The sequence below is a fragment of the Pelmatolapia mariae genome, linkage group LG14 (genome assembly GCF_036321145.2).
Source record: "Pelmatolapia mariae isolate MD_Pm_ZW linkage group LG14, Pm_UMD_F_2, whole genome shotgun sequence".
NCBI classification, from domain to species: Eukaryota; Metazoa; Chordata; class Actinopteri; order Cichliformes; family Cichlidae; genus Pelmatolapia; species Pelmatolapia mariae.
In genome coordinates this window covers 23,660,334-23,684,729 of record NC_086239.1, presented here as the reverse complement: position 1 = coordinate 23,684,729, position 24,396 = coordinate 23,660,334, and the positions used below count along the sequence as shown (strand labels likewise).

Genomic DNA, 24,396 nt, shown 5'->3' with positions numbered 1-24,396 from the left:
CGGCATGACAATGATCCCAAACACACTGCACATGCAGTAAAAGATTGAAAAAACACAGTCGTACACTATCAGTCCCCTGAGCCCAGACCTTCAACAGTACTTGAGCAGTTTGGGATCATCTTGACAGAAAACAGAACAAAAAGCAGCCAACATCCAAAGAAGAGCTTTGTCCTTCAAGAAGCCTGGAAAACTAGTCCTGAGGACTATTCAAAGAAATGACAAGAAAGCTTGGCTAAAGCCTAAATTATATTCTATTGAGACCTGACGGCCGAGTAGTCATTCCTGTTACCCTTCTTTTGTCATGTGTAGTTGGTGCATTATAATATAAATTGTGGTGGACAAGTCGGAGGTTTCAAAACAAATATGCAGCCATGTGGATGTTCACATCTGAGTATTTACTATCTAATGACGAGATTTATGTCACTGGGACTACATATACTATATTTCTATTTATGTTTGTACATGCATTGAAATCACACCTCTCATTTAGTCCATCATTTTGCTCAGACGATCCAAAAAAATAACCAGCTGAAAGCTCCAGAACAGCCAAGACTATTTTCTCTTTTGTGAAGTCAACAACACTTCAGTTCACAAACAAAAAAACACTTAAAGTACTCAGAAAAATGGAAACCTGAGTCTCCGCATATATGAAACAACAGAGCAGGTGCCCATGAGCAGATACTAACTGGACCTTGTGCCATTAACCTGGTCATTATTTTTCACGAACTGTGATCAGTTTGAGTAAAAGAAATTCAACAAAAATGTGATATAATCCAACTAAAGTCAATAAACACTAACATGATTTACTATTTGTTCTATTGCTCTTTTATTTATTCACTACTATGGTATACTGGCCCTGTGCTGAAAGTGACTATATTTATGCAAACTTTACAACACTAGTCCATACCAACCAGGAGGTTGCTAGGCAACATGATGGAGTCATAATATATCATAATATTCAAGTTTTATAAATAGAAATTAGACATTATTATGAAACGAAATTGGCACAGTGGCTTTTTTTAAGGTGTTGTAGGTGCAGAGATGCTGTGGTGTCACGGTCAACACATTCACCTTACATGCAAAGTGGGGTCACAAGCCCGGATAAACAGGGAGGGTTCTGTCATGAATAAAATCTTTGTCAAATCAAAGATGCAGATCAATCTGCTCTGAGGACTCCTTGGCAGATAAGGCAGCAGCTAAAAGCACATAGAGGTGCATAAATGCTAAACGAAAAGGGAATTTTAGCCCATTGGTCTGTGGTTTCTAGGCAACATGAAGGCGGGCTAGATAAGAACCTTCAAGGGCCTAAGATATACCCGTGTGCCAAGTTTGATTGCTTAGCTCCTGATTGTGTGGGAGGAGTTTGCAGACAGAGAGCAATTTGTTGTATTATAGTAAGATAAAGAAGAGCAGGCATACGATGCCCCACTGACCCAGCTGGCACGTCCTGCCGGTCCATCCAGGTGGACAGAGGCATCGATAACCTCCAGGAGCTTCTTCACACGTTGCTCCATGGCCACAGGGGCTGCGATCACACTGCTTCACCGCTGAGAAAACAAACAGAGAATAATATATATGAACTTACTGGCCTGTGTGACGGAAGCGTGAGTGCGAACATTAAGGAGGCAACTTGTGCATGTGTGATCTGAAGGGTAGTATTGGTGTGAGGAAGCTTTGATGCTTTCGTGTTTTCGTTCTTTCTGCTGCTCTGGTTTCTGTGCAAACAGTGATGAATACAATCATCTCAAATCTTTCCCAAAGAGGAGGGAGGAAGGAGTGGATTTGAATAAGAGAAAGGATGGCAAAGCCGGGGGTTGGACAGAAATAAAAATGGGGCTGCCATGTGTGGTTCTACCCATCTGACAAGGAATTTAAAACAGGAAAAACATCACATTCAGACAAAGAGAAGCTCCCCACTTAGGGGTTAACCATGCATAACTTAAGGAGGGCATCATAACTTTTCCCATGCATATCTCTGTGGTGTACATCTCTCTCTCTCATAACCTTTTTTCATTTACCTAACCCTACAGAAGAACCATTTTCCATTTTCCTGACCCCGAACAACAATAATCCTGCCAAGTTAGCGGCACATCTCCAAAAATGAGACGGAGAATTCATAACAAACAAAGAAGCCTTTAATTAATATTGGTTATATATATAAATCTAGTCTGAAAACAGAGCTATGTTGTGGTTTTGGTTGTCATTCCTTGCAAGCCTAACAATCTTCTTGCTGTATGTTCCCTGGAGAGTCCCCCCCCACCCGCACAACACATAGCCTGCAGAGATAGACCGCCTCTCTGACTGTTAATCAAGCGAGCAACAAACAACAAGAGCAAAAATAAACAAAACTTTTATTCCCCCATTCATCCCTCTGCTCTCACTCTTTGATAAAAATGCTTTCTGCTGAATTGTTTACATGCCACAGCGCTGTTTATCCTGCACGAGGTGAAAGCAGAGGATGTGGAACGGTTCTTGTTTACAGACAGCTCTGAAAGACCATAACCCGTGTGATCCAATCTCACCTGCCGTCACGCACACCCACCCACACACACACACACACACACACACACACACACACACACACACACACACACACACAAACACACACACACACGCACAGCAGACCACATGACCGAGAAACCCAGACTGTTCTGACAGCTCTGCTCAGCTTGACCTTTAGCCGCGTGCAGATCAAACAATGTATGCGTCTGAGTGAGCGGGAACTAACGGAGTCTTTAAAAGCATTTAACCTACAAACAGACATATATTTAAGTGTGGTTTACTTGTATTAAACCAAACCATGATGTTAAGCAATTCAAAGAGGCATCAGGTCCTCTGTGCCTATGAAGGAACTTTCTATAATGAGTGAAAAAATAAACCAAAAAAAATCAAACCAAAAAAAAAAAATCCCCTGATAACATCAGAGAAAGCCCAGATTACAGGATTGGGATCATGGGAACTATACGATCCAGCATTTCTGAGCTTGATGCATACTTTTGATTATTAGTGGAGATATCTCCGCCTTTCTTTCTTTTAAGAGGGACAGTTTCTAAATATAAGGATGAACCGCTATGTTTAATGATTTGACATCTTTCATATTCACAAAAAGAAAAAGAAAAACTGTGTTTATGGGAGATCAGGGGGGGGGGGGGGGGCATGTACTATGAAGCAGGATTAGTGGGTCAGTAAGGCGCCTCTATTTTCACCATGGTAACTTGCGCTAACCACACAACCGGAGACCAGAGTTTGGGTTTTCACTGGGCTAATTATTTTCCAGACAACATGCTGTAAGCACGAAATAGATAACAGGCACCCTCCTGAGATGTATCCTACTAGCCTCACTGAAAGGAGCCCTGCAGTGAAGTTATGTGCATTCGGTTGATGCAGAACATGAATATCTTTTTTTATATTCTTGCTCCTTTTTTGCTGCCAAGTCCATTTCACACCGCTGTAATTACAGCTAACAGAGCACAGATTTGAAAATGGATTTGTCTTTTTTCATTTATGTCAGAATGGCCTTTGCTCTCATATTTTTGTGCTTTTTAGCCTTTGTATCGAGTTAATAAAATAGTGGCGAGATAACAGGAAAGCTGGGAATGAGACCAGCTGCAAACCTGAGCCTCTGTGTTAGCTTTACAACATATGGGTAAGCTGAGTGACCTAAACCAGCACCCCTATTGCAGAATTACATCTTGTCCTGATTTGCATGTCACAATGATTATGTTTAAATGAAACAGAGCTCTAACGCACAGCTGTAACAAGCCACAGACAGACAGGTAAAATCAAAATATTAAAAAAATATTTTGATTTTGAGTGTATTTGTAATTGTTTAATTAGCAACTATTATACATAGTGTATGTTTTGTATATCTTTCAGAGGGTTTTGGCCACCTGTGGTTGTTTAAAATGTGCTACTGTGCTAATTTTGATATGAATTGACTATATCCTTCATATTTCTCCAAACCTGTGCCTCTAAACTTAAGGTTGTCAAACTCATTTTACATTGTGGGGCCACTTTGATCTGAAATGGGCTGGACTAGTAAAAGTCCCCTTTCTCTCACTGTAAAGGTGTTTAACTTAACATTTCATTTCTGACCCATCCTGATACAAGGAAAAGAGGTGCAATTCACTGATAGAAAAAAAGCTGTAAAACATCTAAAAATACATTACAAAATTCAAAATTTATGGCATTCTTTATATTTTCCAAAGCCATCCAGTGGATCAGATTGGAGTCTTTCCCGGGCCGATTCTTGCCCACGGGCCTCATGTTTGACACCTCTGCTCTAACTGATGCATGCGCCGCTACATTGTCCTACATTACGTGGAAGATGAGGTGTCAAACGACTGTTTCATGTGAGAGAAGCAGAAAGCAGAACGTTTATAACCACCATCGTGATACCGTTATCTCTCACTGGGTTTTGTCAACCCAGCAGAAGCAGAGAAAGCCTGACGTCATGTTTATCCAGCAGAATCTGAGTCTGAATAAACGCTTCAGCATGTGTTAGAGGAGACTGCATGTCACAGCGCCCTTAAAGGCTGCTCTTGTCTTTGTGCGATTAAAGTAAAGACAGTCTGGCTTTGCATATTTTTAGGAAAAACATCAGACTACTGTACAGCAAACTGACATCCACATAAGGCCAAGAACAACAATGCCACACCAATCCAGAACACAACTGTGTATTGTTTTTGTGTTTAGCAGCAGTCTCAGCTTACATTCACTTGGCAGACACTTTGCTACTTCTTATTTTTTCACTTTCACGCACATCGCAAGAGAACCGGATGTCACTCCACAAATTCCCAATTATGTGATTAAAGTAATCACATTACATGGGAAAAAGCTCACATGAGTAAAAGACCTGATAATAAATACCTTCTAGTTACTGCCATTAAAAAAAGAAACAAAAAAACATGTAATAATTCACAGTGCCACCTCTGCTTATATTAATGCAATTGCTGATTATAAGTGCTCCAACAGAGGTTCTTGATTGTTCTAGTGATACAAATACAAATGCATTCCTGCATCCCCGCCCCCTCCCCCTCCCCCTCCCCCCCTCCACACACACACACACACACACACACACACACACACACACACACACACACACACACACACACACACACACAGAGGGAAAGATGTTTAGGCTAATTTAACTTCCTCTGTTGCAATGATTAGAGTCACTCGCTGGCTTTGATCCAATAATAACCAATCACAGACAATCTCACAGCGCCCCGGCCCCTCAGCTCAGTAAGACGCGAGTGTGTGCAGCATCGACAATCACCATCTGTGCAGGTGTGTCCAGTCCAGCCTTCGCTACAGATGCAACTGAACCCTGTTTGGTCTTCCACACAGGTCGCTCCGTTCATACACGGGGAAGACAAGCACGCGTGTTCCACTAAAGGGAGGAAGGAGGGGAGGAAAGTGTAAATTAAAAGCTGGTGCAGTTTGTTTCTCTCATAACGGTTATTAACTTTGACAAGCAATAATGTGAAAAAATGTGAATGGCTTATACAAATATAATATAAACAAACTATAAAACAAACGTTGAAGTAAGAATGAATTTGTAGAGTCCCACGTTACACTGGGGTTAACATGTGTGCATGTAAAGATTACTTATAAGTAGGAGTTTTCTAAATAACTCTAACAATTTATGATATTTCCTCCTTGTGCCACTCAGTAGTCTTGGCCACCTCTGTGCATCTCTTACATTTGTGTAAACAAACATTACCGAGAGCACTTTTGCTGTTTGTTGACGTTGACTCACCGATGTCACAGTTGCGTCCTCTGAAGCCTTCCTGGCACTCACACTGATACTCATTGGGCTCTGTGTTCGTACAGGTCCCGCCGTTTTTACAGGGCTGATGGGTGCCACAGTAGTTTAGATCTGAACCCACAAAAAGATGCGTTTAGTTTTTAGATTTTAGCTCACAGCAAAAACAAAGTGACATAGGGGCAAATAGAAAAATGAATGAGGATGCTTTAGTCTGACTTTATTTCAGGTATTTCACACACACACACACACACACACACACACACACACACACACACACACACACACACACACACACACACACACACACACACAGGCCTGGTGTATCCAGGTCTGTTCTGTGTGCTGACTGTGCAGGCCAGTAGCTGCAGGGCTTGTTCCTCCATTGTTGAGGCTGTTTAGAGCTTTGCTTTCTTTAATCATTTCCTCGGTGCCCATGGCCTCTTTGTCTCACTGCAGCTCTTTACAGAGCCTTTCTGAATGCACAGAAACAGCTTAAGACCCCACCTAGTTAAAAGCAGCCAGCCCAGCCCCGCTCACATTCACCTTACCCAAGGCTATCACCTTTCCCCTGCACAATACGCTGTCCCGTGGGCACTGGTTAGGCTCCCACACTGGGACAGAGGTGGGAGTCATATGCTGGGATAATGCTGGGCGAACTTTGCTACAGTTTGGTGGGAAAATACTGACGCTCGAAATCCTGGGGGACTTTTATCTTATCTTTTACAGAAGATCATGCATGGAGAGAAGTGTGAAGAACCACGCCTCACTAAGACTGCACACACAATGCCTCTCTCTTTGTCTCAGAGCCACACAGACAGGATGAGTTATTGGTCAACATACAATACACGGCAGAGCACTTTCATCTTTACGTATGATGTAGTCTTCTACTCATTGAGTGTTTTTGTATTAAATGAGTCTTTGGAAGCTCTTGTGGACAACAAAGGATCCATCAGTGTGTTGCTGAATCCAAACTCTTGTAAACCTACGAGTTCATATATAGAAAGGAATCAAAAATTTAAAAAGGTGACACAGTAAGTATCTTTAGCATGACATAAAGAAATAAGAGAAATAAGATTAATAATCATGAATTCTGTATAACTGTGCAAAAAGGTCACTGAGTAGAAGTAAATCTGGACAGTTGAGAGTTAGTCGGCTCGCTTTTTCCAAGAGTTTCTGTCTAAACTTTTACTTGGTTTTAATTTTATAGTGCCTGCTACGCGGTGTGGTTAAATGTACCTAGTGATTGAACATTTTGTGTGTCTACAAGCCAGCGCAGTATCCTAAACACACACGACTCCAGTTGCATATCTGAGATACTGGAAAAAAAGGAGGGAAACCCCCTCACTCGCACATAAACACTTTCTTCTTCTCTACTACAGAAAAGGAGCGGGTCACATGTCGGACCTTTGTCACACAGCAGTCCTCCCCAGTTGACGTCGCACACACACTGCCAAGGTTCAGTGCAGCTCCCATACACACAGCCTGGGAACGTCATACACTGGTCGCACAGCTGACCCTTCCAGCCATATTGACACCTAAAAGAAAAAGAAGAAGAAGACATGAGCAGAGAGGCAGATTAGAACAACCATGAATCTCATTATCTGCATTATGAAGCTGCTGTTGCTATGATAGTTATATAAATGCTATAGGGATGTTTCGATGACGATTTTATTTGCTTCATAAGACTTCTGTGGAAGAAGCTGTTACTTGAAAATGCTGCACAGCACAAATTAAATCCTTACGTGGGAGCTCATTGGTGTGCAGATCAATCTATACTACATGGACTAAAGTGTTGAGCCACTCCTCTTAAACTTTGAGCTCACTGAATTCCAGTGTGTTATTGTAATAGGATGCAGTCGTTGCAACAAGTCAGGTTGTGAAATTTCTTCCCTCCCAGATGTTCCACGATCAACTGTAAGTGGTATTATTGCAAAGTGGAAGCTTTTAAAAACCACAGTGACTCAGTCACAAAGTAGAAAGTCACATAAAGTTACAGAGCGGGGTCACCAGCTGTAGAGTCAGTCTACTGCTGGCTCAACAACAGAGCTCCAAACTTTCTCTGGGTGTAAAAACTGAGTTCCAGGATCTTCATGGCATAGCCGAGTAGCTCCCGCAGGTATAATGTAATGTAGTTTTAGATATAGTGTATATTCAGACAAACTTTACAACTGAAGTTAATTTATCTGCAGAGAGAATAAATCCCTCTAATGTAATAGCTGCACTAAATCTACACCTGCAATACTACTGCTGGACTTACAGGGGATCTAAATGTGTGTATTTGCAGCTTTGTGCATCATTTTTGGATTCATCTTGGTAGAGTCCCTCAATTCATCATATTTAAGTCACCTTTCTCCTGATTGGCTGTTTGTTCCAACCAGAATGCTTTGAACATAAGGTTAGTATATATTAAAAGAAAAACTCCCATTAATGGAATTAAAAAACCAAGGCAAGCTTTAAAAACCACATGATATCAGTGTTAACTTTTTGGCTGCCATTTATGAATGAATGACTGAAGGGCTTGGTTTAAAAAGTTAACCTGCTCATATAAAATCACATTTTTTGTCATCTTCTGGTATTGACTAACATTTTCATTACTCAATTTTTATATTGTGACAGTCAAAATAATATTTCATATTTCCAATTTTCTATATCGGTACAAGTATACACTTACTTGCATTCTCCAGGTACATCACAAGAGCCGTGGGTTTGATGACAGCCCTGCCTGCACACCGCTGCAAAGCCAAAAAAACAAAACACGGTTGGAATCATACCATAACACAATGTTTTTTATGGAATAGACGCGTGTATGGCGTCAGAATATCTGCCACATCATATCAGGGTCAAAAATGCCTTTAATTAACCCTGAAAATGCCCTGAACTTCATCATCATCAGTAACCTGCAGGGGGTAACAGAGCGAGCTTCCTGCCTTCCTGCAGTCCAATCAGTGTCGTGTCGAGGAGGAAGTCAGATGAAGTGAGAAAGGGGTGAGATGGGCAGGGTTGCAGGATGTCCTTAAACTAGCTCTGTGTCCTTCAGGGTTCCCATGGTTTCCACTCTGGCTTCCTCCATTCACTCAGTTCAACCGCTGCAACATGATGGCAGCGCTCCGAGGTCACAGAGTGAGGGCGCCCAGTTGATGAGTCACACAAAATAATCCTCCACACCCTCACCACAGAAGGTAGCCAGTGTGTCTTTGCTGATGGACTGTTTCAGAGAGCAACCGTGTAATGGCCTGAAGTCTTTTTAACACTAAGACAAGCACATGTGCGGTTATTCCTTATTAATGAGGCCTGTTCTCACCTTGTAGATTGCTATTAAGGCTGTGTGTGAATATTTAGATGACATATCCACTAAACCTTTATCACAATAATAGTTTTAAATGGTTTCAAAGACTAAAATTAGACAGGAAAACAAAGACGATCTCAAGAAAAATTTGATTAACTTCAGGTTAGGTCAGGAGTTCATCATTTGTGGAGTGACACTGTGATGGAGCGTCTTCTCTGCCTCACACCAAGAAGGCTCTGTGTTTGTATCTCCTGGCTGGGTGGGACCTTTCTGTGTCAAGTTTGAATGATCTAACCTGTATCTGTGTGGGATTTTTTTTTCTTACTATAAGTCCTGCTAGACTCCAAAGATACGTGTGTTAGATTATTAGTGATTCTGAAGTGGAAGTAAGGGTCTTTGTGACCCTGTGATTAACTGGCAAACCTGCACAGGGTGTGTGTGAGACAGACTCCAATATTTTAGTTGACTTCTTTTATCTGGGCAGTTTACAAAATATGTTTGTGTGTTGAGGAATTTGAAGGTTTTTTTTCCCACCAGTACAGGCTTTAGTAGTGTAATCCATCGCAGCAAACATTAAGCCTGGGTTTATTTTTCTAATGCTGTACCCCTGTTACTGGATAACTTAATAACCTGTTGCATTGTTGATGGTAACAGTAATACCTACTTAGTATTTAAGGGAGCATTTTTGGCAAAAACATTGTCTTGTTGAGCATTAAAGGAAGAAAATGATTATGTGTTAATATTTGAATGAGATAGAGACAAATACTGGATTTTTAAAAACACACACACACGCACAAACAAATGCACAACTTTGAGGAAACACCAGTGGACTCCTTTGTGTTCCTTTTCTTACCTATTTTGCACTCTGGCCCCGTCCAGCCCTCCATGCAGACCTTGGAGCCGCTTTGGTCGCAGCTGAAGTGGCCGACGAAGTCATCGCGGGCTCGGCAGAACTTGTTGCAGAAGGGTCCGTAGTAGTTGGAGTGACAGCGGAAACGAAGTCGGTACTCCAGGCTGAAAGAGCGTCCGTGGTAACGGTAAGTCTGCCACTGTTCACCGGGGTTCAGCATGGAGGAGAGCAGGATTCGCTCGATCAACTGACCTGAGAGAGGAAGGAAGGAAGAAATACTTTCTTTAGTTTGCTGTTCTGCTACTGGGAAATCAAAGGGTGCCAAACATCTGGGGAAGGAGGAACTGTGTCCACATTCAGCAGATAAATCTAAACACTCCTTAACCCTCTCAAGGCAGGCGTTGCTGATTTGCAACAGTTAAAAACTAACAACCTGATTACCCCACATACATATTTTATGAGTTTTTTTTACTCAGAAGTACCACTGCAGGACTTGGTTGTGCATTAGCGACAAAAACTTAATTTGAGCCTGAGAGGGTTAATATTATTAGTATCAAAGCTGATATGGCATGAGTTCAATCAAATAGTCGCCTGTTAACACATCGAGCAGTTATGGAGCAACATTATCATCATATGGAGTCTGGCTCTTTTTCCATCACCCACTAAGAAAAATATCTGTTTTTTGGCTGTTAAATGTGACAAGTTACCCACCAGTGAGTCACTAACTTTAGTGCTTGCCATTTTGTGCTGAGCAGGTTGTGTACAGGTGATTTATGAGAGCTATTTCACCAAAAAAACAAAAAACAACAACAACAAAAGAAAACTACTGGATGATGGAATTTGTGGGATTGATAACCAAAACAATGAGGCTCTAAAATGCTCTGCAGAGCTGTGAGACACCACAAATATCCAAGAGATCATCACTATGAGGCAGCTCTTTAACATTTGATTAGCTATTGTAGAGGAGGGGGAGGTGCAGAGAGAGGACCAGACAAGCCCCAGGGCAACAGCGGGGCAGTGGCTGCTGCTCCTGACCCCCGGAGGGGATTTCCCAGAGGCACTGTCATCCCCAAGTCACTTTTAATCCTCTCTGACAGGGTGTTAACAGACACACAGTACTCAGAATAGGTGTGAGTGTGTGTCTGTGTGTTGTTTCAGTGTATATGCCATGTGTGTATCTATTAGATGCTAGTGAGGATACAGGCAAAGATTGCATGATAGGAGGACAGAACAGGAAGCCTCATTGGAAGTATGTCAGCAGTGAAGAGAGACTGAGTGTACAGAATGTGCGAGTGTGTGCATGTGTGTGTGTGAGAGAGAGATTCTGCCAGAGGCAAACAGAGTCAAAGAGGAAAGGAAGCAGCTATTAGGACACACACATAACAAACCGCCTGATGGAGAGATGAGATCACTGCGGTTTGACCCAAAGGAATGAAAACAGGGATACACAGTGGTTGGTGAGTGTGTGTGTGTGTGTGTGTGTGTGTGTGTCTGTGTGTGTGTGCGTGTGTGTGTGTGTGTGTGTTTTAGCATAAAAAATGGGATGGGAACAGAGCGGACGTTGAGCGGACTGTTAGCTCGGCCGCTGCACGATTCCTCTGCCGTCGCCTGTAGTCAAACTCGAGGGCCCCGTTTCACAAACACTCATTATGCTACTGCAGTGCATTGTGGGTTTTTCATTATTTTATGACTCTGGCATGGCCGGGGGTTAATTTCATCATCACCATTTCTCTTCCAGAAAAGAAGTAGAAGTAAGTGAATTATCATTCAGCACAGCAGGGAAGGTGTGTAACAGAGCCCAATTTTCGCAGTAACGTGATTAGAGAAGATGGTACAATAATATGTGAGGGGTGTGGAGGACCCCAGGAAGAATAGCCTCTCTGGCTGGTGCTAATGGGCATCCTAAAAAAAAAAGAGATAGCAAGAGAGAAAGATTCATGGCAGAACAGCTGAAACAAGAAGCCCTGAGCTCTTCCTGAAATCACACTTTATAGAAACATAAGCAGCAGAGAAACAGGGATTGTATCTGCAGGGAGTTAAAAAAGAAACTCGTTTTCTTGTCTCTGGAGATTGTCCCCCCACTGTCTTGTATTAGCTGTGAAGTGCTTGCCCTTGACAATGGTGAGAAAACACTGCAGGAGAGAAAACACCTCCCTGTGACTTCATTTTGAGTCAATAGCCTTGTGGAAGCCAATAGATCAGCTGAAGGGTTTTTTTAATTTGATGTGCGTGGGTTCTCATGACATTTCTATGTTTATTTTCAGTTTTCATTCTAGTATAAACTCCCAGTATTCTCACATGGATGGGGGACTAAGTCTAAACATGTGTCTTGAATTTTGGTGACAAGCTGGTCGAGATTATAATGCTTCTAATATTGAATTCCACTTTCGCTTCAATGGTGGTGGCAGTTTTGTGGCTGCGGGTGTAACATCAGTACAGCTGAAACACGGGGGAGCACAGCAGCAAGTATGCTCTCAAAATCACCCAATGAATACGCGAACAGAAGGAGAACATGGGAAAAAAAACATTTTAAGATGATTCATATTTACTGAAACATTACACTGAGAAAGTTACAAATCTCCCTGTGGGGTTTTTGTTCTGTGAGGGGGTCTTCACTGTGTATAGAAGAGATGGAGCATTTGGTACAGAAGCCCTGCTTTAAAGCTTCAAATTTAGGATTTTGACAGCAGCCATGTTGGTTTTTTGAAGCCAGATTTGCTTAAACTTCAGCCCCTGTGGCAGACAGTGGCAGAAAATGCACAAATGGATGGATGGATGGAATTTGACTCTCCAAAAGTGAAGCGCAGATTTAAACAAGTTATTTTCTCAGATTATTTCATTAAAGGCACAAACACGATTAAGAAATCTAGTTCAGTGACTAATTAGCACAAATTGGGAAAAGCAGCAGCCTGTGTCAGCGTCCATCTGTCAGTTAAAGCAGACCTGCTCCTAACTTTAAGCCTTAATTAGTGAGTTATAAACAAACTGCACTGTACATGTGTTATGAAGGCTGTAGCTTTATTTAAAGCCCTGGAGGTTGATGTTTGGTGCATACACAAAACATCCAACAGCATGTGAGAAACTGTTTTCTCTGTGCTATTGCCCTGGTGGCAGTAACGCATCCAAAAATCTAGCAAAGCAGTAACAAAGGCACTTTTGCAAAATTTCTGAGCAGGAAAATTCAGTTTAAGAATTAAATAATATATTTTTTGTTGACTAGAAAACCCTTTGAAATCTGGGGAAATGGCAGCACTGCAGAAATTAGATGTTACAAGAACTGCAAGGCCCAAAAGATCAACGCAGGCCTTTTCATTTTTTCTTTATGTACCTAATGACATGTTTATTTTCTGAGTATATTATCCTGTATGTTGTTGTTAAATCGTACTTTGTGTAAACATTCAGTCACCGATTTATGAGTTAAAGCTGATGCAGCCTGGTGTTGCAAAATTTCCAGCCTCCATTAAATTATTGGTTATTACAGAGTGCGTTTACTCATCTTGATGATTGCTCAGGAGGCTGCAGTTTGCTGTTTATTCGATTTTCACTGTTGTGGTGACAGGTGTTTCCATCAGGTCTATATTTCTGTGTCGTGCAATAAAGTTAAATAAAAGACTGTGTCCTTCAAAATAAACATAAAACGGGATAGAGAATATGTAAAACAACTGAAAGAAACTAAATAAAACAAAATAAAGGTGCCAAAACCTGCTGCATATTACCTACTTACTGTGAACTACTGCAGGCATGTATGAAGTTTTACAGTCTGACTGATCTCATTTCATTGCTGTGATACCATCGTGTTCCCTTATCTAAACAGTTACTTTGGTGAGCTCAATGTCAGTATACTCAACAAAAACATAAAGGCCAAAGACCAAAGTTGTAACCAACAGGAATTATCCTTTAACAGATCAAGGTACGCCCCTGCACATTAACACTTAAGCTACATTTTATTTGAAGAAAACTCTGTGAAGGTCACACCGTCTGTGCTCATAGCACATCACATTTTCTTGGTATTTCCAAGAACCGCTTCAGAAGGTACAGTTATGCTCGGTAATCCTTTCTGATTTGCAGCACGGTCCGCTAAGTCCATTCAGACTGCTACCGAACGCCTCTGTTTGGGCTGAGCTAAGCTGTCAGCCTAGTGAACAGCTTTAGGCCCAATGTAAGGGCTGTCAGGAGCTCAGGTGGAAACGGAAGATAATGCAAACAAGATGTAAGAGCGTCGCTGGAGGGCAGAGCGAAGGAGAGATGGAAGGCGAAAGAGAAATGTGAGGTGAAAATCACAGTTTCTCATCCTATCAGCCATCTTCTGGGTAGCACCGAGGTTGAGAGACCGCAGTGCACTGGTCCCTCAAAAAAAGGATTGTGGCATGACAGGAATGAGGAAGGCACAGAAACATCTGTCTGACTGTGCTTGTGTGTGTATGTGTGTTGCTTTTTATAGCATGCCGCTCACATTCCCTGTCATGGAGCTTTTCCTGATTATGAGGAGGAACAGCACTGAGACGAGCAGGAAATTAAAGGGTCTGGATAAAAGGCCCACTAAACTCGTTAGATCACAGACATTAAGACACAAAGGATATTTTCACATTGTTTCATCATGTCAGACAGCAAACGCTCATAAACAAGCACCCGTGTTGTTTTCCTCTATAAAACTGTTGATTGTTAATATTTAAACTCATAAGTAACTCTTTTATTGACAAGATAAAGCTGGAAATGCAGTAAAGACGGCTCCATTTTTTAAACGTGTCACTTACCTTCAACACTTTAATGGTGTTTTAGGCGGTGACGGTATATCTTACAAAGGCTCTCTAGCTTCAAACCTCAAAACATGACATGTGTGAGGATGAGGGGAATAATAACACCCTCACAACTTTCCTTCTGTTTATTGTTATTTAATTCAGCCCCCCTTTTATTTACATTCCTGACTACACATGAATAAAAAGGCACGCAGGTACGTGCGAACACACCTTCGCCTGAACCCGATGTGTCATTGTCATAATCCAGAGCCTCCAACACCAGTGAGAACGACTTCTGTGGAAAAAGAACACAGAAACAACACAGTCAGTGTGATGACATGCAGAGGGTTGTTTTTTTAAAAAAATATTACATTACACAAAGAAATTGTTCTCTCCTCCCTCCCAGGCTCCTCTTTTCTCAGACTTTCGAACATGTTTTAGCTGACAATTTTCAATTTCAAATTTAATCCAAGAAATTTGTGTCATTTTGGTCTTTATCAGGATTTAGCTTTCACGATTAAACAGTCCTAGAAACAAATGCTTCGGTGTAAACATCGGTTTGCTGAGTAGGCTATGAATGCTGAAAAATGGAAAGGATTATTGGCAACCTCAGGCACAAACTCGCTCATTACAAAAACAAGATCTGATGGGGAATATGAAATGACTGTCACTGATTTCATGTGAGACTGATCCCTTCACTCCATTCTGGTGTCTGGTCTGAGGTTAAGTACCTCATACTTGTACATATGTCCAAAGTGAAATCCTCACACATGAACAGCAATGTTGTACCACAGGCTGGCCCACAACAAAATGTTATGTGCTGCTAGCTTAATCTATAGGAATGTAACAATTCATTAGTAGATTTATATTTAAAATAGTAAATAAAGCTTTAACTCAAATAAATGTAGTGGAGTAAAGGCTGCACCTCTAAAGACTCACTAAAGTGATGGTTTAAAATGTATGTTTTCCCATCCACTGGGTGCTGATTCAAGAAAATCTAATGCAGGTTAAATGTGGTGAATCAGTGTGGCGCTTCAATGACTGTTACGTGCACCCCTTTTTTCTAGCTTTAGTAATACACTTTAATTAATTTCAGAGCTTTAAGTGGACACATAGCCAGCCTATATACTGTTATCTCATAGTGCAGTAGCAGAGGACTTGAGTATACATGACTTTGGGCTTACAGAGATATCACACTCTGGATAGATAACAGGTGCTCTTCCTTGTGTCTTCCCCTTTCCTGATGCATTTATTCATCCTATAGACCAGCTATGAATAATTCAAACCAACATTACAGTTCTTCTCGCTCCCTTTATGGGTTTCTCTATCTCTGTACATTCACCGGCCGATCCCTCCCTCTGCGAAATGCACCACTGCCTGTCATGCAAATCGCTCCACCATGTGCATTGTGGGTAAGGTTCTTCTAAAGGGCTACATGAATGTGTGGTCACGTCTTTGCTGAGGGACAGCACTGCCCAGGTGGGGAGTGGGAGGAGAGGAAGTGAGGTGCTGCAGGAGAAATGGATGGGAAGCAGGTGATGGGCACAGGAGGTGACCGAGTGAGAGAGAGGTTAAGTGTGGTAGGTCGGCCCAAAAACATCAGAGGCAGAAAGAGACACATTTGAAGAGCAGAGGAGAAGATGAAGGGTTGCGATGAAGGTGCAAAATGTTAGGGGAGCGAAAATTGTGCAGCGGAAAGCACTGAGTCAGGAATTTGCTTCAAGAGAAAGAGCATCCAGTGTGTTTGTACCCCAACTGATGAGGAGAGGGGAGGAAAAGGTGAGCCAAATAACGGTACAGAAGGAGAAAAGGACAGCGAAAAAGGGAAGGAAGGATAATTACTTGGGAGATATGTAAAGAAAAGGGCACGGAAAGGTACAGTAGGGGAAAAACGCCACTGTGGTAGAATAATTATAATTTGTAGGCGTCCTGGAGTTTCTCTGATTCAGATATATGCCCGGAGGAAGATGGAAGAAAGGTCAGAGGGAGGTGAAACCAAACGGATGATGATACAAGAGAGATGATTAAAGGAGAAGACAAAAGAACTGATGTGATATGATAAGAAATGGTAGTTGAGTAAGTGGGCGAACTCCCACACACTATACTTGGATGTCGTGGTGCTAATGAGATGTGCTGGGCTGCAGAGGGCTCACGGGCAGTTCATTAAGCCTGGGAGATAGTGGGTAACCCACAGATGGACCAGCTGGACTCATTAGGCTTTGGCTTAAAACTCTCACCTGAAGCAATGTTTGGTATTCATGAATTACAGCTACACTGTTGGATCTTGAGACGACTTTTTATGAAATTAATTCCATACAAGATCCGTGCTGGAAGAATTAATCACATCCTCAGTTTAAGTGAAATACTGTTACAGTTGTGTACTTTTTCCACAACTAGATATCCTGCACACACACACACACACACAGTTTTATCAGCAAAAGGTGCTTAAAATATTAACGATAAAAGTATCCATTCCACCGCAAAATTTCTCTTATTATGTTATTATGTGTTTTTATATGACATTATTGGAATGTTTATACCGAGCCAGCAATATGTAAGAGCCAAGGCTCCAGTGACAATCATTTAAATTCATTTATATTTTGGGGTTTCAGTGACAGAGTGCCAGTTCAGGGAGCTATCTTATAACTCACGGCTGCACAGGGAAAATGCATTCATTAAATACATCTGGTTATTGTTTGTTATATGTGTGTTCAGAGGATGGTGCTTTATGTCAGTCCTTTCTGGGCCAGTTGTGTTAATCACCTATAAGGGGGCTTTTGCTTTTCTTGCTGCAGCTGTAAAGGTGAGACAGGTTTATTCTGCTATGATGGCTAAAACAGAAGAGCTGAAACCGATGGAAATGCTTCCTTTGTCTCATTCAGTTTGACATTGACTGTGAATAAAAGGAAAAAACAAAGTCATGTTTTCTTTCCCTGTTTAAATAGTGTAGTCAAGTCTATCACAGTGGTTAGCACCACTACGTCACAGTAAGAAGGTCCTGGGTTCAAATCCTCAATCTACCCGAAGCCTCTCTGTGTGGAGTTTGTATGTTCTCTCCCTGCCCGCACAGGCACACTCTGGGTACTACAGCTTGTATGGATTCTCTTTGAGATTTAAAATAGACACATTTTCTGTATATGGTAACAAGTATTGTTTGCACTTCATGGGCATGCGTGTTTTTGTGGTCACACTCGGTGTGGAACAAACTACTATCAAAGCAGCAAGCTACAGGACTGAAAAATGAAGCCAGCCAGGAAGTGCCCAAAACTGCAGTTCCGTTATTGGCCACTGGAGGCAGGTGCCAAAAGTGCATCAGTCCCCATTGACTGTGATGTTAAAAAGTCCAACTTTACAGCACAATAATGTTTACAAACTGGTACATCTTCTTGGACTTATTTGAAAAAAAAAAGTGGCTTCCTATGTGGTGCAGCCTGTCCAAGGAATTTGTGCTTCAGTCTTTGTATAGAAAAACTATTTTCATTTTTTTTTCAAAGTGGTGAATACTATTGTTTTCGTTTTGAACTGTTGAGGGTGATTTTAAGCAATTTTCACACAATCTCTTGGTCACCCTTTGCAGGTTATTGTAATTATTTATATTTTTAAAAAAACTAATTATAGCCTACATAAAGATCAATTATGGCAGCATGAAGCTAATGAACTACCTCAAAACTTAATATTCAAGTCAAACTGAGCAAATGCACTCAGTTGCTCTTCAGCACTGCCCAGAAGATAAGATTGACACATCTCTGCAAAAGCAGTTTGGTAAAAAAAAAAAAAAAAAAAAATGATGCTGGAGTTGGAGCTTTGAGACTAGGAAGACAACTGTGATGAACTGTCCACTCCTATAAAATGCACTGGTAGCGTTTTCACACACCCCCTCAGCCTTATCATCTTTACAATCACCCTCCCTCCTCCCTCACCCTTCCTTCCATGCAGTTTTTCTGCCAACACTCTCACTCCAACGCTATGACTAAAACTTATTCACTCGCCTGCAAAGCATACACCGTCACCTCCCACAATTGCATGCATCCAAACTTATAATCCAGGCTCTGCTAAAGGAAGGGTGTATCTGCACCGAGGTCTGTTGTCCTGTATGGCAGCCAGCAAGGGTCAAACTAACCATGGTTGCCAAGTTAAAGTCACAACAGCTAAAACAATTGTGTCTTTAGGGATTCATATTATCACAGCAATATAAACTTCCTAACTGTCTTTCCAAAGCATGCGCAGTCACGCCAAAGAAACTTGGTGAAGAATCACAAAGCTTGTGATGTCGCAAAGACCAAAGCTGTTAGGGGCCAGGATCGAAAATAGTAACCTCCTACCTCAACGGAAAAAACAACAACAACACAAACAAAAGTGATACTTTTACTTTATCCCTACATAATGTTTGTGCTGCCTGTGGTGATAATGACCAAAGTGACAAGGTGTGTGTGTGTGTGTGTGTGTGTGTGTGTGTGTGTGTGTGTGTTTAGAAACAGGAAAAGAAAAACATGTTCCATTTCAAAGGGGCTGTTGTCCTGAGACCAACATTACCATGATTTATATGATTTATATATGATATAACATGTTTATGATGTAACACAGGCGAAATCAATCAAAAAAATATCCCAAAACAACGACAACAACACCAACGAAACCCACAGCTAAACAAAGAAGCCTCATGTTAGGACCTACAATAGACTTTTCAAATCTACCTCCTGGTTTACAGGAGTCTTCGGGAAAAGCTGTATATTTATGATGATGATAAAATGCATATAAGCATATCAGGTTAACAAGATAAAGAAGCAAGATAAGAACCAAGCAAACATCTTTTTTTTCAGTGTTATGAAGGTGATTCACTTCTTAGTGATCCTTGTCTTTCCTACATCGCACAAGCTAGCGCGACCATTTCTGATTTCCCTGAGAAAATTCCAGGGTGATGATGCGCGTCTTAACAGAAAAACTGCCAGATTTTAGCTCTACCATTATTTGTTTGCTATTAAAAAAATGTTTTGCTCATGATGGTGTGATTTCTTTGGAATATCACAATAAAAAAACCACACACACACACACACACACACACACACACACACACACACACACACACACACACACACACGCTGTCTTTTAACCAGTCATCTGATGTGACACTATACTGTAGTGTTGCAGTATAGTGTACACCTCATATATGGAAATCTATATTACAAGCTTTAACCCACTACTTTTGTTTCAAGCTAATTCATGCTCACATTATTTGATGCTGAACTTCGGCTACATTCTTGAAATTCCATATGCCTGAAATCAAGGCAGCAGATATTTGGCCTGTGAATGATATACCTGAAGAAATTATAGATATAGATTGATATAGACATATCTATTTGAAAATGACTCTAGAGAAAATTCTGTTTAAGAAAAGCTTGAAAAGGCACCTGACTTTACCACAAAAACATAGTTTTTATAAACAAACTAATAACAGTGGTAAAATTTCACAGTTTTCCTGTTTTCTCAGGCTTTGAATTATTCTGAAATGTGGACAGTTGATAGGAATGACTCAAAACACATGAAATTAGGCATTCGGAAAGTAATGACACCATTCCTGAATCAGTCATCTGCTCTCACAACAGTAAGAGAGCTTAACGATTTTAAAATTACAGGGGGTAAAATCACAGTACTAGATTTTAACCTTCCCAAATCGAGAGCGTAATCCTAGCTACTGTGGTCACTGTAGGACAAATAACTCTGGCCATCATTCATCGGAGAGTGTAGACTGTCACTCCGCTGTTTATCTTATCTATAAATATCCATGTCTTTACTCTGGAGAAGGCTGTAAAACTATTTGAAAGAATTCCAGTACAAGACAGTGATGCTTATTTCTGTCCAATGACAGGGATACTGAAGTGAGTTGTTGAGCACTCCTGTTTGATTCTCTGTTAGCCTCTGTTAGGGGCTGTTTTTACTGATGTTAACTTCTGTTAGCGACCGTTTTTGTCACTATTAGCTTCTTGGTAGCTGCTGTTAGCTTCTGTTAGTCTCTGTTAGCCTCTCTTTGCTGTTTTGCCACTATTATATGTTGTTAGCCTCTGTTAACCACTGATTTTGCCACCACTAGCTACTGTTAGCCTCTGTTAGCTGCTATGAGGAGGCATTAGTAAAACTTTATTTGAAGTGGATCTAGCATTGTCAAACTGCTTATCAGATAGAAAGTATGAAATCCTAACATTAGATGGCATATTGTTTAGCTTTAAAGGTTATTATGATAATACATCAGTTTGTTGGAAGATGTAATGATATATTAATCGACATATATTTATTAGTATAAAATTGTTTTTTCTATTTTAAAAAAACTTCAAAAAATGACTGATTTTACCTGTAAATATGATTTAAAGGTTTTTTTGCAGCAATCCTAAAACAGAGCACATGAGCCTTGAACTTACTGACCTGTTGCTGTTGTTGATCTGAAATTTGCATGTACGTCATCACACTTGCCAGTTTGAATTTGTGCTGCACTTTTCCTCGCTCACTCTCTCTCACACACATTCACATACTTCTTTTTGTATGTAGCAGCTGTGCTTCTGTCAGCCTGGATCATGTGCTTAACTCCTTTGTGTTTTTCTAATAGTAATGCTCTTAAATAAAATATGCTGACGTCTCTGTTTGTGAAACATGCCTGACTGTAATGGTTTTTGGGTTTGTTATGGGAGTTCTTTGGTTTTCCTTGTTTCGATAAATTATTTTGATGTTGGGTTGTTTTTTTGTACCCCTGACTCAGTTAGGTTACTGATTATAGTTTTCCGATTTTATTTAGCTTTACCTTGATATCTGTATGTCCATATTTATTTGAGTTTTTAAAAAAAATATTTTATTATTCTAGCTTCTGTTAGTACTTAAAATGAATTTTATTAGATTACTTGTAGTTTGATTTATTAGTCTTGCCTTCCCTATGTCATCCTGTTTATTATAAGAGTCCTTCTCATTAGTCCTTGTCCTTGTCAAGTCCTAAACTTAATTTAACTTTACAAAAACTAAATATTACTATATAGGATTTTTGGCTCTTTATGTCTCCTCCTGTGATCAAACTGGTGCTCTTCAGCTTATAAGGTGAGTATGTAAACCATTATTTTATAGAAAGGAGCTAAAAGCTAGGTAATTAGCAAAAATAAGCAGGGCAGTCCTAAAGGCAAGATTACCTCAAATATATATATTTGACCTAAAAGAGTTTTGACTTGCTATCATATTTAAAGCATTCTAACTTACTTAGCTTTAGCTAACAATGTATTAGCTTCCCATCATTACTCGTGCTGTTGTTTAGCGTAGCAATAAATCTGTATTCTGCTGTTTTTGTCGATGTTAGCTACTGTTAGCTACTGTTAGCCTCTGTTAGCCTCTGTTATTTTGAAGTTGAAATCGTTTATTGTCATTGTATGTACAACAAAATTACAGTGTCTCTCCTTTAACAACTGCAAACACTCCTGTTTTGCAGTTCTTACTCCTGACAATTAATTGTGGCAAGTTTCCCACATAATATTAAGTTGCTCACTAAGTTAGAATAGAAGTTTATGGGGAAATGGTACTCTCTGTACAGAGAATTGAATCCTATTGAATTTATGGTCTCAGTTACTCATTTGTTATCATATTGTTAAGCCAATTATATAAATCTTTGTCAATCTAAGTTTCGAATGAAGGATTGTCTGGGGTATGTCCATTGGCCAAGACTTGCAATGATGAAAATTCTCATTAGGAGTCTTCAAAACAGGACTTCACAAACCAGTGGGTGATGTCGCCGTGGCTACATCCATCTTTTATTCTGTCAGTGTTGCTTTGTCTAAACTAACAATGTCCTTCCCTAGCCAATAATGAAATACATTGTTGGCATTTAGACTAATTAGAATATATACAATTTTCTTGACTTCCAGGTCTTGTTCCCTCTATTTTATGCTGCGTACCGAGAAGGAAAGAAAAATTAAAGACATTTTTTCTTCTCATATGCATTTCTCCTTGACATAACTCACCTAAATTTAATATCAGTACCATTTCTTTTTACCAATTTCTGTGCCTGAGAAATAGTCGGTCTCCCTTCTTAGTTTGACTCCAGTTTTATATCCTAAAATGACCTTTATCTCTCTTTGGAAGAAATAATCAGCTGTTGAGATAAAAGTCAGATTTAAATGAAAACCTGATTGACTTAGAATTTCAAGTCTTGACCCCATGCGTTTAATTTCTTGTTTCTCTTGTGTTTCTCTTGCTGTTCTCTCATCTTCACTAAAGATTTTGACCTGAGATTTTAGAACAGTTTTGTGATTTGCAGTTTATTGCATCCCCTGGTGGGATCTGGGATTTCATTTTAGCTCATCCTCCCTAAATATAATCGGAACAAGACAGACAAAGATTTTATCCATAAGTCTCAGTGCATGCTTAAACTGTGGTTCAGTGTGTTTTCCTGTGAACAGATGGGAGATATTCGATTTCCTCTACATTCAGTCCATCTAAGGAATTGCTCCTATTTCCCTGTCCCTCTATCCAAACCACTTCCCGCCTTTCACTCACTGTACCAAGCCTCTCTGAAACATCTGAGCCCGGTATCTCTGCATGTTCTTTCTGATTGTCACATGTCCAAATGTTTGAGTCTAGCATAGCTGGAGAGAACCGGGGTTTCCCAAAAGCAAGAAAACATCAAAACAGCAGAATTAGTCTGGATGATAGATCGGCCCTTCCCTTAGGCTGCAGGCTGTCTGGTCGTCTCGCACAGTCCCTTCGCCTGCAGCCTCACACCGGAAAGCTGAGGATTACAGCGGACTATGTTACGTCAATGCATGACAAATTCTATTAAATAAAGGTTTAAAAATGTTTGCCATCTTTAGCTGTCCATTTCACTGCTCCACTTCTTATTTGTTCCCTCCAGCTTCTCGTTCTGACTCTCCACACTTCTCATCCTCCCTCGCCCTTATCAGTGCCCCCTTCATCCCTCCCTCCATCCCTCCCTCCCTCTCTTTCTCTCAGACATGGGCAGGATAGGATATCCCGACAAAGCCAGGCTGTACAAACACAGCTCTACGACAGGAAAAACTCCCAGCCCTGAGAGAGGAATTTCCCCTCAGAGCTGACACACACACACACGCACACACTCACACACACACACACACGAACACAAACACACACGAACACACGCATGCCAGCGTACATGCACACGCAGTTCTGACACACACTGTGAAAGACAATGTTATTTTCCGACATACAGTGTTTTCATTTGTCTCCTGAAATCATTCGGCATTGTTGCAGATAAAATGTCATGTCATTTATCATTTTAGACAACAAACAGGTTTTTGTGATTTTTTTCTACAAAAACACACCAAAAAACTGTCTTTATTTTTTGGGTCTGCAGTATGAAAAGAAACGGTTGCTGGATGGCAGGCTGTTATTTTGGCTTGTTGAGTTTCTAATAAGGTTTTTCCTGAAAAAAGTTGGTTTTAATTCAGATAAATATTCATGTGTATACATTTACTTTGCATCTAATTTATTTATACATATTTTCAAATTGTAAAAAAAAGTGATGAATGAAAAAAAAGTGGAATAAAAGATAAAAGAATTGAGCGCAGTCTGACTGAAATGCACCAACTAAGAAATACCACTCCTCCACTTATCATAATAAATCTCATTTTTCAAGTGAAATAAACATTCGCGTCACATTTCCATTTAATTTTGCTCGGCACTTTTTCACCTCCGCCATCACAGCATACTCAGCTTTTCTGTTTAATCACAGAAAAAAACAGGGTAACTC

The 24,396-nt window shown here is 40.5% G+C and overlaps 1 protein-coding gene across 2 annotated transcripts in view; it reads right to left on the bottom strand.

Moving 5' to 3' along the window:
- LOC134641328 (protein jagged-1b) overlaps window positions 1-24,396 on the bottom strand; it is a 65,344-nt gene that overhangs the window by 8,384 nt on the left and 32,564 nt on the right. The window contains exons 3-9 of one of the 2 annotated variants that reach the window (XM_063493708.1): window positions 14,874-14,937; window positions 9,910-10,158; window positions 8,442-8,502; window positions 7,175-7,305; window positions 5,762-5,881; window positions 5,279-5,392; window positions 1,434-1,547 (exon numbers count right to left, since the gene is read on the bottom strand). In XM_063493708.1, coding sequence (XP_063349778.1) covers window positions 1,434-1,547; window positions 5,279-5,392; window positions 5,762-5,881; window positions 7,175-7,305; window positions 8,442-8,502; window positions 9,910-10,158; window positions 14,874-14,937 — 853 coding nt within the window. The remainder of the gene's footprint in view (window positions 1-1,433; window positions 1,548-5,278; window positions 5,393-5,761; window positions 5,882-7,174; window positions 7,306-8,441; window positions 8,503-9,909; window positions 10,159-14,873; window positions 14,938-24,396) is intronic. The other variant, XM_063493709.1, reaches the window with a different exon arrangement.